The following is a 16,940-nucleotide window of genomic DNA, read 5'->3' as shown; positions in this document are numbered from 1 at the left end:
GTAATCATACAAAGTATTATTCATATTATTTATTAAATTACCAATTTAATTGTATTTTATTAATGACTGACCATAACCCAGCACTCATATTAATGTAATATACCGAGTATTATTTATTACATTACCCTTTAAATAGTATTTTATTGTCGTCTACCCCTACTTTCACAGTATTGTACAAATATAAATTATTGTTGTCTCAAAAATTATGCTATATTGATGTAAGTAACCGCAGCTGTATCCCATCTAGACTTTACCGGCGGAAACCATTTTGCGACAGTGACACCCAGCGTCAGAGTGACACCCAGCGGCCAGACGGGAACACCACACCTGAAGAAAACATTCCTCTACAAACATCTAAACCCTCAGTTTATAGACAATTTTATAGACTAATCTCATCATAAAATCTGAATATATTTTAATGTAATTTATTTCTGAGATTCAGAACTGAATCACCGCACTCTTAGATGTCAAAAGATCCATCAGAAATCATGATTTGAGGCTCATTTTTGTGGAAAACGTGATTTTAAATCATTCTTTGATGAACAGAAGTTTTACATGGCTTATATAAGGTGAATTTCAAAATTTTCACAGATTTAAGACACAAACAGGACAAAAAGAAGAAAGTTTTGTCATCGTTTTGTTTTCAGTGAACGTTATAAAGGTAATTTCATAGTTTTGAAATGACACGACAGACATAAACACCAGCAGTAGACAGATGAGGACACACGAGGGCGCTGTTCCGCAACTAAAACAAAGGAGCGGGAAAATCAACACTGGAGGACAGAAACTTCTAATAGACAACAGCAGGGTAGGCAACATCTAATCCAGTGGTTCTCAAACTGTGGTACGTGTACCACTAGTGGTACGCGGACTTCCTTCTAGTGGTACACGGAGGAATGAAATACGTCATGTACATGCTACATATATTTCAAAATTGATCAAAAACTATGTGTATAATATGCCATATATGACATATAGCCTATATTTCTGAGGTGATCTGCCACGTTTTTTTAACTGTGCAGAGTTGTAGCTGCTGTACTAGGCCTACTACACTACTGTATTTTAATAGGGTATATGCCGAGCTAGTGCTGTTCCTATGCTGATACACTTCCGGTGACCTGTTATTGTGAACTTTTTTCCACTTTATACGGTTCCTTATACAGCATCGATGTTGTAATGTCATTAAAATACATTCTGTTAAATAAACTTTAGCATTTATTTAGTTGCTCACGCGTAAAACGAGACAAAAAGCTGTTTACTCGCACGCGCCCGTCAGAATCGGCAGGCTAGCGCAGAAGCTTCATTGAATATACTGGGATAAAATAAATGCTCATATTAGAAAGATATGGCGGGGGAAATGTAATTTAATGCAGTGCTTCTTGTACAATCTGAGACCCACTTTAAATCAGACATCAGTCAGCCAGTGGAGATCGCTGATTTTTAAAGAAAACAGACCTTAAACGCACCTGATTTTGCATTGGCATTCAATTAGCCGGAAGTGCTTAACCCAGGTTACTGGCAAATTAAAAGTCCTATTAGCATGCTTCGGCATATACCCCATACTGCTCATTGTGGTACGTGGAGAGACTATTTTTTTCTGAGGTGGAACTTCAGGAAAGTTTGAGAACCGCTGATCTAATCGATCTATCTGTGATTATAATCTCTTCACTCCTTCATTTTGATCTGAATGCTAATGGATTGTAACTGGTTTATTGGGGTCATAATCCCCCTGTCAGTATATCTAATACACGTATAGACTTCATTAGTGGACAGTTGTGAAAGTAGTTTAGTAGTAGTTTAAAATATATACGTTTCCATCATTGGCTTAATCAGAAACACACAGATAATAAAATATATATACATGGGCATATACTGATTTGGTTTGAAGCTTAGAGCTTAAATTTGTTGAACACAGGAACAGATTATCTGCAGTTTTTCATGTGTTACACTCTGTGACGTGTTTGAGCAGGAACAGGTTCATGAAGGTGTGTTCAGTCCGATAGACGTCAACAAATGAAGAGCTGTTTCTCTGCTGGATGAATAAAATCAACAATATTAGACACTTCAGGACATAAAGTAGGTTTGTGCTAGAAAAATAAAACCTTTATGGCTTGTAAAATGCATGCTAATGTCTTTATAATTCATCAATCTTCAGTTTCCATCATGTGCGACAACTAGTTTTCTTTTCTAATTATAACTAATACTATTTGGGCGACACCGTGGCTCAGTGATTAGCACTGTCAACTCACAGCAAGAAGGTCGCTGATTCGAGTTCCAGCTGGGCCAGTTGGCATGTCTGTGTGGAGTTTGCATGTTCTCCCCGTGTTTGCGTGGGTTTCCTCTGGGTGCTCCAGTTTCCCCCACAATCTAAACACATGTGCTATAGGGGGATTGAGGAACTACATTAGCCGTAGTGTATGACTGTGTGTGAATGAGAGTGTATGGGTGTTTCCCAGTACTGGGTTGCGACTAGAAGGGCATCTGCAGCAAAAAACATATGCTGGAATAGTTGGTAGTTCATTCCACAGTAGTACCCCCTGCTAAATAAGGCACTAAGCCGAAGGAAAATGAATGAATGAACTAATACTAATTAATATTTAAGTTTAATCATATGGAGAGGCATTTTTAAACAGAATCGGCAACCTGGAACACATCCTCACAGAGTACTAAAGTATTAAGTTAAATTGCTTACCTTAGTTAATTATAGGTGGCTTCAGGTCTCTGTGGAGGTGGTTGGGAGTAGCTCATCAAGGCGTCCTCCACCTGAACTTACGATAATTCTTCCAAACATATCACATGCTGAGGAGAAAAGTTGCCTTGTAAAGGAAAGTCTTAAATGTCTACCTTTTCTTGAATTATGTCTTGTACAGTAGCTGTCTTCTGATTCCTATGCATTTTTAAACTTTGTGAATGCCATCGGTCTGTGTTTTTTAATATGTTCATACTCCTTCCCAATTCCAAATAGTTCTGTTTTTATCAACCCAGGCTCATTCTGAAAACATACGACTATATACATTTCTGGAGAGCGCCAAATACATCCCAGGAGGTACGTTTTTTTTTTCCTTTTTTTTTTTTGCGAACCCACCAGAGGCTGCTGTGCACGCTTTTCGAAATCTCAAATTTCTCTCGCGAGCACCATTCGTGCCTGCTGTTCTCGCCCAAATCCACCAGAGGCCACTGATGACTGACTGACCGATCGACTGACCCACCCTCCTCCTCCTCTAAACCCAACCAATAGACCAATTACCATGTTTGTAAACATTCAGGATGCGCGCACAGGGAGGTGGCAGAAAGCAACCGGAAGCCCCAGCATTTACAGCAAGGGAATGACATCAGATGCGGTGCAGAGTTTGTTGTTGTCTTAGAAATAAGATATATTACTTACATATTATATGTATTATTTACATAATGCTTACAGCATATTATAACAGCTCGTCACCCAGTGACAAGCACAGTGATTCAGCAAAATTAATGTTAAAGTGAGCGGCGTTCATCTGACAGGACCAATTGCGATAGCACCCTCCCAATGGATATTGGATAAGACGAAATGACCAAGCATCCAGCCCGAAATATGCAATCTCAATGAAGCTCCGAGTGATTTTACAAGAGAGAAGTTAAAGGTCTACAAGTCTTTAGATGCCAACAATTTTGTTTTTTGTGTTCATGTGCAATAAATATTGCCCCATGATGACCAGATTCAAGAGCTAAACACCGAGATTCCGCCTAGCCAAAGACAAGGAAACAAGACGGAGCTAACGTTATACAAGGCCTGTGTCACCACTCACCCAAGTGTCTAAGTTTATAGCGTGGATCATCCCTCAGATCAGAGAGCAGCTTCACTCCTGACTTTCCTAATTCATTTGAAGTCAGATCCAGTTCTGTCAGGTGTGAGGAGGGGTTAAATCTCAGAGCTAAAGCCAGAGAAACACAGCCTTGCTCTCTGACTCCACAGCCGTTCAACCTGTAGAGACATTTTGATCACTTTTAATCTCAAAATCGTAACTCTGCAGTTAAAAAAAAGAGTGTTTTTTTTACTATTTTGTTCATTTAAAAAATAAGTATTTTGTAAAAGAAATAAATAAAAGGGCAAAGGCCAAAGTTCAAGACAAGATGTCATTGATCAAAAATTTTGGCACATGGGCTGTTTCTCAATTCCAAGAACGCAGAGAACAGACTTGCGTTCTTTTGGAGACTGGTCTTGCCAGGTGTCCTCGGAAGAACGAACTCGGGAGATGACGATAACAGAGAACGCACCCTGTGAGAAATGAGATGCTGCGTTTTTCCAGATGGTCACATGACCTTCTCTTGTTTTAAATGGAAAATGATTTAAACATTACAGCATTCATACAACGATTTATTGTTTTTTTACCCTTTTTCAAAATATAAACTCTGCATAAAAGCATTATAAATATACTCTGCACAATATAAATAAAACAGATTTTAATACAAATTTCAGCAAACAAACACCCTTAATGTGTTTATGCCTTTATTAAGATGTCCATGGTAATGTTGATATTCACCGTTTCATTTAGGGAAACTCCTAAAATAAATAAGATATATCTCTAAACTTTAATAATAAATCTTCTAGCATGAGTTCGGTGCTCAAGTCTGCATCGGTGCGTCCTCGATATCAAGAACACATCCGGGAAGTTTCACTCGTCCTCTGTTCTTGCGGTCTTGAGTATTGGAACTGAACTTTGGCAGCTGATGATGACGTTACACGAGGACGCAAGACCGCTGAAGAACGCATAGTGAGAAACAGCCCTGGTATTAACTACTAACAGATACGTTTCACAGTGTTAAATAATCTCATAATGATTAAACATCCTCTTCAATTAAATGACCAGGCATAATTCATTCATTCATTTTCTTTCAGCTTAGTCCCTTCATTAAACAGGGGTTGCCACAGCGGAATGAACCGCCAACTTATCCAGCATATGTTCTACGCAGCGGATCCCCTTCCAGCTGCAGCCAACACTGGGAAACACCCATACACTCTTGCATTCATACACATACACTACGGCCAATTTAGTTCATCAATTCACCTATAGACTGTAGGGGAAACCGGAGCACCAATGCCAACAAAGGGAGAACATGCAAACTCCACACAGAAATGCCAACTGACCCAGCTGGGGCTCAAACCAATGACCTTCTAGCTGTAAGGCAATTGTGCTACCCACTATTCCAACGTGACGCCCACTAAGCATAACAAGCCTTAATTTTGCTTGTTATTTATTGGAGGAAAATGAATGGTACTGACATGCCTACAGTATATACCCTTTTAACTGTATGCATACCTACCTATATGCTGTCCTTACCTCAGTTTCTCCAGTTTACAGTGAGGATCCTTCAGTGCATCAGAGAGCAGCTTCACTCCTGAGTCTCCTAGTTTATTATCAGACAGCTCCAATTCTTTCAGGTGTGTGGAGTTTGAGCTCAGAGCTGAGGCAAGAGCAGCACAACCTTCATCTCTGACTCCACACCGCCACAACCTGTAGAGAACAATGACACTCTTCAGTCTCTCAGTTCAGCATCCACAGCTCAAAGAAATATATAATACTTCAGAGAAAGAAAGAGGGTTTTAATCCACAGCACAATCAACAGGTTCAGTAACTGGTTAGTTCACCCAAAATGATCAATTATGTCATTAATTACTTACTCTTGTGTTGTTTCTACTCCATTATATTAGAATTAATAATGTAAACTTATGTCACTTTGAACCGAATGTAATGAAGATTAAATACAACATCCTCTCTACATGACAGGCCTCCCTTCAAAGTTTTTTTTAAAGGGCCATGAAACCCCCTTGTTTCAGCAGGGTGTTTTCACACCTCTACTTTGGAAAAAGTCAGAAAAGTGGGCGTGTCCAACTCTGTTTAGGGGGGAGTGTCGGAGGAAGAAAAGAGGCTTGGTGTGGGAGTGTCTATTTGGGCGCGCTGAATTTCAGAGTCAAAACACACACCCACAGCGGACAATGTGACTGTGTTTACATGGACAGCTGTAGTCGAATTATTTGCCAAATTATTAAATGGTGGACTTTAACTGCAGTTTGGCTCTTTCATTCAGGGAATTCAATCATGTCCCTCGCCACAAACGAGATATTTGATTCGATTAACTGCTCTAAGCGTGTATTTTCATGCAATGTTTGAAACCGCACGGCGAATGAGAGAAAAAAAACTCAGCATTTCCCGGAAACTTAGATGCACACGGCAGGTAGTGTCAGAAAGCCGCGTGTGTTATTCCGGTCACAAAATCCTACATGAGGTTATAGTTTGGTTGTAGAGCTAACTTGTTTACACTGGTGCAATAGTTTGTTCGATACGAATAAAATACGAACTGAATAAACAAAGAGCACTGCTCGCTCACTTACCAAATCTGTAGAGGCAGGACAATCACCAGCAACTAGAGCCGCGTCTTTATTTAGAGGAGACTAAAGCGAATCCGGATCTCAGCGTTTGCAGATGAGAACAGCTCTCAGGTAAACAATGTTCCTCCTTAGACACGTAAGTTATTATTGTCGAGGGTCGCGTACACTGTTAATCCACACGTGACTCAGAGCTCTCACAGAGAGAAAATGAAAACAAAACTTCACTGCAGCAAACTATAAAAGCAACACTTCACGCTTGTTTTGCCAACACAACGTGGCGTCTCTGCCGTCTGAACACTGTGACAGTAATGAATATTAATGAAGTTGCACAATAGAGCGCGCTGATTGGTTTGAACCAAGCTTTACTCATGCATTAATGCAGCACACTGTAAGACGTAATAAGACACACTCTGGCACAGACGTCCAGTCTGCACGCTGGAATACACGCTATTATGTCATGACCGTGACGCAGCTTCAAAAATTCGTTTCAAACCGGAAGTACGAATTTGCTTAAAATAACGCAAAAACAACCAATTTACACTTTTTTGTGAAATATAGGTGTCCTAATAGTGTTTTTTTAGCAATGTGGGACACATATACAACTGTCAACAGCTCAAAAAAATGTGTTTTGGTGTTTCGTGACCCTTTAACAAACTGCAAGAGCAAAATGGAGAAAGATGCTTAGACATTCATACAGTCTTACCGCAGTATCTCCAGTTTACAGTGAGGACCCTTCAGTCCATCAGAGAGCCGCTTCACTCCTGCATCTCCTAGATTATTTTCATTCAGATTCAGTTCAGTCAGGTGTGTAGAGTTTGACCTCAGAGCTGAAGCAAGAGCAGCACAACCTTCATCTGTGACTCCACAATCCCTCATCCTGTAGAGAGCAAAGATTTCAGTCTCAGTTCAGGATCTATAAATATGTTATTTTATGGCTTCTAAGAACAGATTTGGTAAACAATAGCTCACATTATTCATTGAAATGTAAAGATACTTGTAGTATACACTTTTTATCATAGTTGTGTGACCATTACTGGCAGAGATGAAAATGAACAATGTCTTGAATCACAACAATAATGTTAAATCAACAAAAGGAAGGCGGACACACATAAGATCGTAGATCACAATTGTAGAACTTGTGGAAATTGCAAGTATAACGCAAGTAAAATTCTCTAACAGACTAACATCCCTGCTGAAGGCCCTCTGTCGCGGACGACAATGAAGAGCGTGTGGGGAGGGGTGGGGTCGCGGACGAAAGTGAAAACAGGGGTGGGGTGATTATTTAGGCCCCTAATAATATCTCTGGGGGCTCCAAAACTGTGTGGGCACTTAGAATCGTCCTAACTTCCCCCTAGTGGCGCCCCTGGCTGAAGGACTGGGTTACGCTGATTTCTTTGATTACATCTACACATCAACTTTAGTCAACCTGACTTCTTCTTGTATGAGTGAAGAATAAGACAATGAGGGATCACACAAATTCACAACAAGTGATAGTAAGTACACCCAAATATATGTCTGTCAGCCACAAATGTATTCACTACTTGCTCATCCTCGTTTGGTTCCGGACCAAATGAGTTTTTGTTTTTTGTTGAACGCAAAAGCTATGGGAGTGGAGTGAGGTTCACACCAGTGGCCGGTCTCGAGCGTCACAGAGGAGCGTGGAAGGTTAAAACAATGAGTGAACAGAAGAAAATGAGAGAGAACCAGGCCTGGGACACTTTATGTTCGATTTTGTTTTTGGGCAGCGGATGCCCTTCCAGCTGTAACCCATCTCTGGGAAGCATCCATACACACTAATCTACACACATACACTAAGGACAATTTTAGCCTACCTAATTCACCTATAGCGCATGTCTTTGGATTGTGGGGGAAACCGGAGCACCCGGAGGAAACCCACACGAACGCAGAGAGAACATGCAAACTCCACACAGAAATGCCAACTGATCCAGCTGAGGCTCAAACCAGCGACCTTCTTGCTGTGAGGCGACAGCACTACCTACTGCGCAACTGCGTCACCCTTATAAATTATTAAAGTTGCTTAAATGTTTACCAGTTCCCATCTCCTTCTCTTAAATTATAAAGTTGAACCTTGGTGTCGAAGCCAGGGAGGAAGGAGGAACATGCTGTCAAATAGCCATTGCCACCAGGGCCGGCGCGTCCATAGAGGCGACCTAGGGCGGAAGTATAGAAAGGGCAGCGTCCGCGACACCTTCCTAACCACCCGCGTCCTCAGTTATGTCCGCAACACCTCCCTCACCACCCGCGTCCTTAGTTATGTCCGCAACACCTCCTTCACCACCTGTGTTCTCAGTTATGTCTGCGAACTTCCCTCACCACCCGCTTCCTCAGATATATTCGCGCATAGGCGACAGAATAGAGAGAGCGGCGTCAGCGACACCTCCATCAGCACCCGCGCATCCTCAGTTATATCCGTGCAAAGGGCGGCAGAATAGAGGTCCGCGACCCCCGCGCGTCCTCAGTTATACGTGCAAAGGGCGACAGAATAGAGAGGGTGGCGTCCGCGACACCTCCCTCCCTCAGCACCCGCGTGTCCTCAGTTATATCCGCGCATAGGGCGGAAGAGTAGATGTCCGCTACACCTCACTTAATTTTCATAACCGTTTTCACATTGGGGTTGAGGGCGGCGTGATCGTCCTCTGCCTAGAGCGGCAGTTCAGCTTGCTCCAGCCCTGATTGCCACTGGAAAAAGTTTGGAGTGCCATTGAGCTGGCGGAGCACAGTCTACAGCCATAGACACACATAGAGTACATTGGTGTAAGACCTCCTGCTGCTTGCAACCAGGTGTCCATGAGCTAGAGGGGAAATTGCCTGGCAGCAAAGGATAGGACAGTTCAAGGCTATGATAAAAGGAGGAGTGATGACCAAGGAAAACGAGACAGGACCAGGCCTGGGACACTTTATGTTTAGTTTTGGTCATCTGTGAGGGGCTGCCACCAATGTCCAAAGTTTTTCAAAATATCTTTGTGTTCAGAAGATTAAAAAGGTTTGGGCCAAGTGGAGGATGAGTAAATGATCTTTTTATCTAACAGGTCTTGATATTTTAAACAAACTGCAGACGAAATAAGAAGAAAGACTTTGACACATTCATACACTCTTACATCAGATTCTTCAGTTTACAGTGAGGATCCTTCAGTCCATCAGAGAGCAGCTTCACTCCTGAGTCTCCTAGTTTATTTCCAATCAGATCCAGTTGAGTCAGGTGTGAAGAGTTTAATCTCAGAGCTGAAGCAAGAGCAGCACAAACTTTATCTGTGACTTTACAATCCCCCAACCTGTGGAGAACACATCACTATTATCATGTATTTTCATTGAGACATACAGAACAACTCGTCAGCTGATTTAATAAGTGATTCACAAAACACTCCTCCTTACTGACAGCAGTAGATTTGAAATTGAGAAGGTTTACACTTCTTTTTCCTTGGTTAGGAATCAAATGTCAACATCATAAATGTGCTAGTTTTAACTGACTTACCGAACTGATCTGGATTCTTTCACCACAGGCAGCAGCTTCTGGAGAACTACATCTGCTCTGAGTTGGGGTCCAATAAACTTACTTAGATCAAAAAAATCCATCTTCTTCTCTGATGTCAGCAACACATAAACCAGAGCTGACCACTGTGAAGAGGAGAGTTTAGTTTCTTTTATTTCTCCAGAGCTCAGATAATCCTGGATCTCCTGCATCAGCGAATCTTCACCCAGTTCATTCAGGCAGTGGAACAGATTGATGGATCTCTCTGGAGAACGATTCTCCCTGATCTTCTGTTTGATGTACTGAACTGTTTCCTCTTTGTTGTAGGAGCAGCTTCCTGTCTGTGTCAGTAGTTCTCGTAACAAAGTCCCACTGGACTCCAATGAGAGACCCAGAAGAAAACGCAGGAAAAGATCCAGATGTCCATTCTTACTCTGTGAAGCCTCTTTCACAGCTCTCTGATGGAGAACAGATAATGAATCATGTTTCTTCTGGTTTAAAACCTTAGACAACAGACTTGGTTTTGTTTGCTTAAACACGTTTCTGTTCTTGTTTGTTAAGGAGTGATGAGCATATAGAGCTGCTAGATGTTCCTGGATGCTCAGATGAACAAAACAGAAAACTTTCCCCTGATAGAAGCCAAACTCCTCTCTGAAGATCTGAGTGCACAATCCTGAGTAAACTGAAGCTTCTGTCACATCAAGGCCACACTCTCTCAGGTCTTCCTCATAGAAGATCAGGTTGCCTTTCACAAGCTGCTCAAAAGCCAGTTTCCCCAGTTTGAGGATCATGTCTTCATCTCTGACCTCCTCCTCATAGTCCTTCTCATGTCTGATGTTGGTCTGCATGATCAGGAAGTGTGTGTACATTTGAGTGAGAGTCTTGGGAATCTCTCCACTCTGCGCTTGACTGAAGATCTTCTCCAGAACCGTGGCTGAGATCCAGCAGAACACTGGGATGTGGCACATGATGTGGAGGCTCCTGGAGGACTTCAGGTTTATGATGATTATATCGGCCAGAAACTGATCTCTGATTCTCTTCCTGAAGTATTCCTCCTTCTGAGGGTCATTGAAGCCTCGAATCTCGGTCACTCGATGGACAAACTCAGAGGGAATGAGATCTGCTGCTGCTGGTCTGGAGGTGATCCAGATGAGAGCAGAGGGAAGCAGATTTCCCATTATGAGGTTCGTCAGCAGCACGTCCACTGAGGCCGATTCAGAAACATCATGCAGTTTTACATCACATTTAAAGTCCAGAGACACTCGACACTCATCCAGACCATCAAAGATGAACAACACTTTAAATTGTTCACTGGATATTTCCATCTCTTTAGTTTCAGGGAAAAACACTTGCAGCAGATCTGACAGACTGAGTGTTCTGTCCTTCATCAGGTTGATCTCTCTGAAAGGAAGGGGAAATATGAGCTGGATGTCCTGATTCTCTTTCTCTTCAGCCCAGTCCACAATGAACTTCTGCACAGAGACTGTTTTCCCAATGCCAGCGACTCCCTTGGTCAGCACAGTTCTGATGGCTTTGTCTTGTCCAGGTAAAGGTGTAAAGATGTCTCTGCATTGGATCGGTGTGTCCTCTGTTGCTGATCTCCTGGATCGTGTCTCAATCTGTCTCAGCTCATGTTTATTATTGATCTCTCCGCTGTCACTCTCTGTGATGTAGAGCTCTGTGTAGATCTCATTCAGGAGTGTTGGGTCTCCCTGCATCGCTGTTCCTTCATAAAGACACTGGAACTTCCTCAATAGATTTGATCTGAGTCCATTTTGTTTCAGATGCGGGTCAAGCCTGAAAGATTAAAATAATAAATTATGGCACAATTTTGCTCTCTGTGGATGTATTGCTTTAATCTAGTAATGTGCTGCCACTCAACCTTGAAGGGAATATGAATAGCCTGTATTTTAACAAATGGTGAGTTGCAGGGGTAGTTCAGGAATATAATCTTCAGGTGGGGGTGGATGAGAACAATTCTATGGGCCCAGTAGAACCCCATATTTTGGCACAATCTACACACCATATTATGTTAGAACGCACCTCTATGTGTTAAGAACCATTAACCATTTATGACGTCTGTGGGTTATTCAGAAAAGTGGTACTGGTTCTAAACTTAAAGCATCACTACTGCAAACCAGGCTCATTATAAAAACGTACCCCTATATATTTCTGGAGAGGACCAGAGGTCCCAGGAACTACTTTTTGCAGTTTTTGTGAATCTATTAGAGGCTGCTGTGTACGCTTTTTGAGATCTCAAATTTCTCTTGTGAGTGTTATTCATGCCTGCTGTACTTGCGTAATTCCACCAAAGGCTGCTGTTGACTGACCCAGTCTTCTCCTTCCCAAAGCCCAACCAATAGTGTTTTCAAAAGCCCCGACTGACCTTATTTTTTGGCTCTCGTTTTTGTCTTACCTGCTTTCTGGAACTGTTCTTTGCCCGACTCGAACCTCGTTTAAAAATGGTAACATCGGGAAAACTCTCCATATGAAGGTAAGTGGTCAGCGAGCAAGCATGAAAAGGAACGACCCGTATACCGCCCTATAGCTTTCATTTTAGAGATGAAATGCAGCCATACGTACGATTGGCTACATAATTCACGATTTGCAGAAATTCATATAGGGCTTTTAGAATGAGCCCGTGTTGCAATAATGGCAAATCTTAAGATCTGGCGAAGCTTAATTCAAGATATCAAATCAGTATGAAAAAGAGACGAAAGTAAGGTGAGGTAGACAGCTTGCTAAAAAAGGTAAATGAATGAACCGCCAATGTTTCCTGCATATGTTTTACACAGCGGGTGGCTCAGCAGTTAGCGCTGTCGCCTCACAGCAAGAAGTTTGCTGGTTTGAGTCTCGGCTGGATTAGTTGGCATTTTTATGTGGAGTTTGCATGTTCTGGTGTGGGTTTCCTCTGGGTGCTCCGGTTTCCCCCACAGTCCAAACACATGAACACTGAAAAAAGTGTTGCATGCAGAACTGTTGCAAAAAATTCATTTGTGTTGAATTTAAACAACTAAATTTATTTATGTTCAACTTAATTTGTTTGCTTAAATTCAGCCCAAAAATATTGTTTACGACCACTTAACGTAAAAAACAATGCAGTCTTTTTCAATCATCTTTAAATAATTTTTTTTCAGTGTATAGGTGAATTAAAGAAACTAAATTGGCCATAGTGTATTGGGGTGCTTTCACACTAGCACTTTTGGTCCTCACCCGGGTTCGTTTGGAATCAGAGTTTAGCTAGTGTGAACGTGTCTTCCGATGTCAGGTGCGCACCCATAAATCGTATCCAAGTTCGCCTGAAAGAGGTGATCTGGGGTATGGTTCATGCAAACTCTGGTACGGTTCACTTCTGATATGAATGCAATCGTACCAAATAACAGAAGTGAACCGCCAACAGTACAACAAACTTTGGTTTTTATAACGTTCCTTCCTCTGTGTGTGGCTGTGTATCACCTACTTTGGTGACAAGCGGGACTGACCCAGTGCAAAGAGATCATGTCTGCTTGTCCCCACCAAAATAGACTTTTGCGGACATCGCGTGATGTTCTGAACACTTTAAATATTTTTTTGAGGCAGATAGACACGAGTGGCTCTCTGTATTTTGGTTTTGGTAACGAACCAAAAATTCAGTAAAAGCAGAATGACGGTGATATGCGAACGTCTCTATTTTGCCGATTTGCTTTCGTGACCGTCACAGCTGTACACAAAGCAGCAGCTTGATGACGGAAGAGTACCGGGGATAAGAAGGAAAAAAAGACCAGTCGAGAAGGGGGCAAGGGGGGACAATCAAACTTGGGTTCGGTCCAGGCAATTGAACCAAGTGTGAAAGCACCCTTAGTGTGTGCGAATGTGTGTATGGGTGTTTCCCAGTACTGGGTTGTGGCTGGAAGAGCATCCATTGCGTAAAACATATGCTGGAATATTTGTTGTTTCTTTTCGCAGTGGAGATCTCAAATGAATCAGAGACTAACGCAAAGGAAAATCAATCAATTGTTTTATCGTATATAGTTTGTTAATTTGAAGTCAAAAGTTGAGGTGTTTGCATCTATGCAGTAAGCTCTATCTGTCTGAATCTGATGAGTTTGACTGTTCTGGTTCATATTATCAGTGTGATGAGAGTCAATAGATGCTCTAGATACGCTGTGAGTCTGTTTGTCATGTGTCTCTTTGCTGAGTTGTACCTCAGATCAGCTGCTGAGTGTTCCTCCATAACATTTATTGGTGGACCCATAGACTGGTCACTCTTCGAGGACACACAGCTGGGCTCCCCAGGGTTTGATTTATTACTGTGAAAATGAGTGTATTATAAAGGAAAAGCAGATATCACAGAGGCATTTTTCACAACAGAACAATGTCGTACCTCAGATCAGCTGATGAGTGTTCTTCTTTAAACTGTATTGGTCGATCCATTGACCAGTCGCTCTTCATGGACACACAGCTGGACCCTGGTGGATTTAATCTGTCACTGTGCAAACAAATGTAATATAAGAGGCAATAGACTACAACAGAGATGAGAATTGACAATTATTATAGTCGATCACTGCTGTACCTCAGATCAGCTGATGTGTGTCCTTCCTTAAACTTCATTGGTGGATCCATTGACTGGTCGCTCTTCATGGACACACAGCTGGGCTCAAACTCTGGGTTTGATTCATTACTGAGGGTTGAAAAGAATTAGAGACAAATAGAGTAGGATTCATTCAACATATTGACAAGTGATAATGACATAGCCTAATGATAATATCATCTCTCTTTCTCCAGTATCTGTGGGCTCTTTGGACACTTTGGACATACAATCATTTATTCATTTTCCTTCGTCTCTATTTCAGAGGTTGCCACAGTGAAATGAACCACCAACTATTCCGGCATATGTTTTACACAGCGGATGCCCTTCGAGCCGCAACCCAGTACTGGGAAACACCCATACACACTCTCATTTACGGACACACTCATACACTGTTCAATTTAGTTCATCAAATTCAGCTATAGTGCATGTGTTTGTGGAAACTGGAGCACCTGGAGGACACCCACGCCAACACATGTAAACCCCACACTGACATGCCAACTGGGCCATTCGGGACTTGAACCAGCAACTTTCTTGCTGTGAGGTGAGAGTGCTAACCACTGAGCCACCGTAAGGTCAAATCACCCAAATATGTGTAAGGACCTAAAAGCCAATCAGTGTCTCAACTAGTGTATATCAACACCAGAATATGAGTGAATAACCACTAAACCAATCCTGTCAAACATCCAAGACACTCCATTATGTATAATGCCTCTACTGTGATATTATGATCATGTGCAGTGTTTGACATACCTGCAAACTGGAGCATCACTGAATGTCTGATTGTCTTCCATGACTCACTTAGTATTCATGAAGCCTGATCATGCGTGAAGAGTCAGAAACAATGATTCAGATGCACTGAAACAAGTAATAAAGGTGAAAATGTTCTTCAATATTTTATGTGAAACAAATAGTCAATCAGTGCTTTTGAAAACACTATTGGTTGGGTTTAGGATAGGAGGCTGGGTCAGTCAATCCTTCAGTCAGTCGACAGCGGCCTCTGGTGGATTTACACGAAAACAGCAAGCACGAATTCTGCCTCAACAAACCTGCCTGGATGTTTCAAGTCTACCGAGTAAGACCTTGATTAGCTGGTTCAGGTGCGTTTGATAAGAGTTGGAAATAAAATCTGTAGGGCACCTAAGGAATAAGTTTGGTGAGCCCTGCAGACTATCGAGAAAAAAAAAATAGCTCAAAGGGGCTAATAATTTTTTCCCAAAAAATGTTTTTTTTATTTTTTTTTTTAATTATCAACTTGTTTTATTCCAGCCAAAGTGAAACAAATAAGACTTTCTCCAGAAGAAAAAATATCATCTGACATATTGTGAAAATTTCCTTGCTCTGTTAAACATCATTTGGGAAATATAAAAAAAAAAAAAGGGGGGGGGGGGGGCGCCTAATAATTCTGAATTCAACTGTATACATTTAAATGAGTCTCAATTAAAATATACTTTATGTTTCTCAGAAAACAATAGTATCTGACTGTATACTTGCACATCTTAGCAAGAACACCATGATTTTGCCAAGCACGATGCAATGATCCTGCATTAACATCTGTGTTGATCCTGGAACATCATTTTTGTTGGAAAATGTAATCCATACCTATTCCCTATCCCTAAACCCAAATATAACTGTAAATTATTCCCAGAATCAGAAGAGAATAACAGATGGATAACAATCATGTAGAAGTGCACAAACCTAACCGTAAGCCTAAACTTAACATAGGTGTGCGCATTTTAAGCATCGCACAGCTCCAAGTCTTGTATGCACATAATCACATTCTGAGTTTTACAGTTGGTCAGATGAATCCTACAGTATACTTCTAAGGGTAATAAAATAATAGACTCCACTTTACATCTTATTAGCCTTAAAATGAATATACCAGATGTGTGTATTTTAATATTCTCATTCAGTCAAACTCTTAGACCGTTAGAAGTAAATAAATCATTAAATCAACTTGGTAGTAAAGTACATTCCGTGTGAAATCAAATGGCAAAACCCCCCTCAGAAACAGAAAAGAGGAACTGTTGTTCCTGATGATTTTAAAGTTGGTTTGACTGGAATGTGGAAAAAAATAATACAATATTAAGCGTTCTCTTTGGCAAATGATATCTAATATAAAACTAACTAACCTATCCGCGGTTTTAAAGCGTCTACATTCTGTAAAAGTTTTCTAAACAAGGCTTATTATCCCACTGGGGGTGATCTTGTGTTTTTTAGTCTGACAATATGTACTACAAAAACGGCTTCTGTTCATTTTTTATTGACTGAGTATCATCCAGCACATACCTGTAAATATGTGAAGTTACTTACGTGAGGAAACCACAGTCGTGCGCCACACCTCGGGGAATGAAACACGAAATGGTTTCACTTTCATTTCCTATTTTTGCGGAAAAGAAAGTCATAAGACGCATATTTGTGGTCGAAACGCCCTTTATTTTTCACTTTTTTGTCTGTTTTACTAGTACAGAGAAAGCACTTCAGTGGTGCGCATGCTTCATAATAATGATATTAGG

The 16,940-nt window shown here is 41.3% G+C and overlaps 1 protein-coding gene across 7 annotated transcripts; it reads right to left on the bottom strand.

Annotated features, from left to right (window-relative positions):
- Positions 1–518: 518 nt before the first annotated feature.
- si:ch73-24k9.2 lies at positions 519–16,782 on the bottom strand. 7 transcript variants are annotated; one of them, XR_015516277.1, is made up of 12 exons: positions 16,738–16,782; positions 15,178–15,241; positions 14,410–14,517; positions 14,221–14,325; positions 14,042–14,146; positions 9,861–11,654; positions 9,487–9,660; positions 6,371–7,244; positions 5,319–5,492; positions 3,786–3,961; positions 2,693–2,799; positions 519–2,032 (listed from the first exon to the last, which is right to left on the bottom strand). XR_015516277.1 is itself a non-coding variant. In XM_087295163.1 (12 exons), exons 2-11 carry the CDS (start codon positions 15,216–15,218, stop codon positions 2,714–2,716), a joined length of 2,937 nt encoding a protein of 978 aa, XP_087151289.1. In that variant the 5' UTR covers positions 15,219–15,282; positions 16,738–16,782; the 3' UTR covers positions 519–2,032; positions 2,693–2,713. The 7 variants fall into 7 exon arrangements, 5 of the variants coding, with proteins under 5 accessions (XP_087151289.1, XP_087151291.1, XP_087151288.1 ...); XR_015516278.1 differs by having other exon boundaries at positions 519–2,029; XM_087295163.1 differs by having other exon boundaries at positions 7,071–7,244; positions 15,178–15,282.
- Positions 16,783–16,940: the final 158 nt, after the last annotated feature.

This window comes from Danio rerio, chromosome 19, assembly GCF_052040795.2.
Source record: "Danio rerio strain M-AB ecotype USA chromosome 19, GRCz13ab, whole genome shotgun sequence".
Taxonomy (NCBI): Eukaryota; Metazoa; Chordata; class Actinopteri; order Cypriniformes; family Danionidae; genus Danio; species Danio rerio.
The sequence above is the reverse complement of the archived record's forward strand: the minus strand, read 5'-3'. Positions and strand labels throughout refer to the sequence as shown.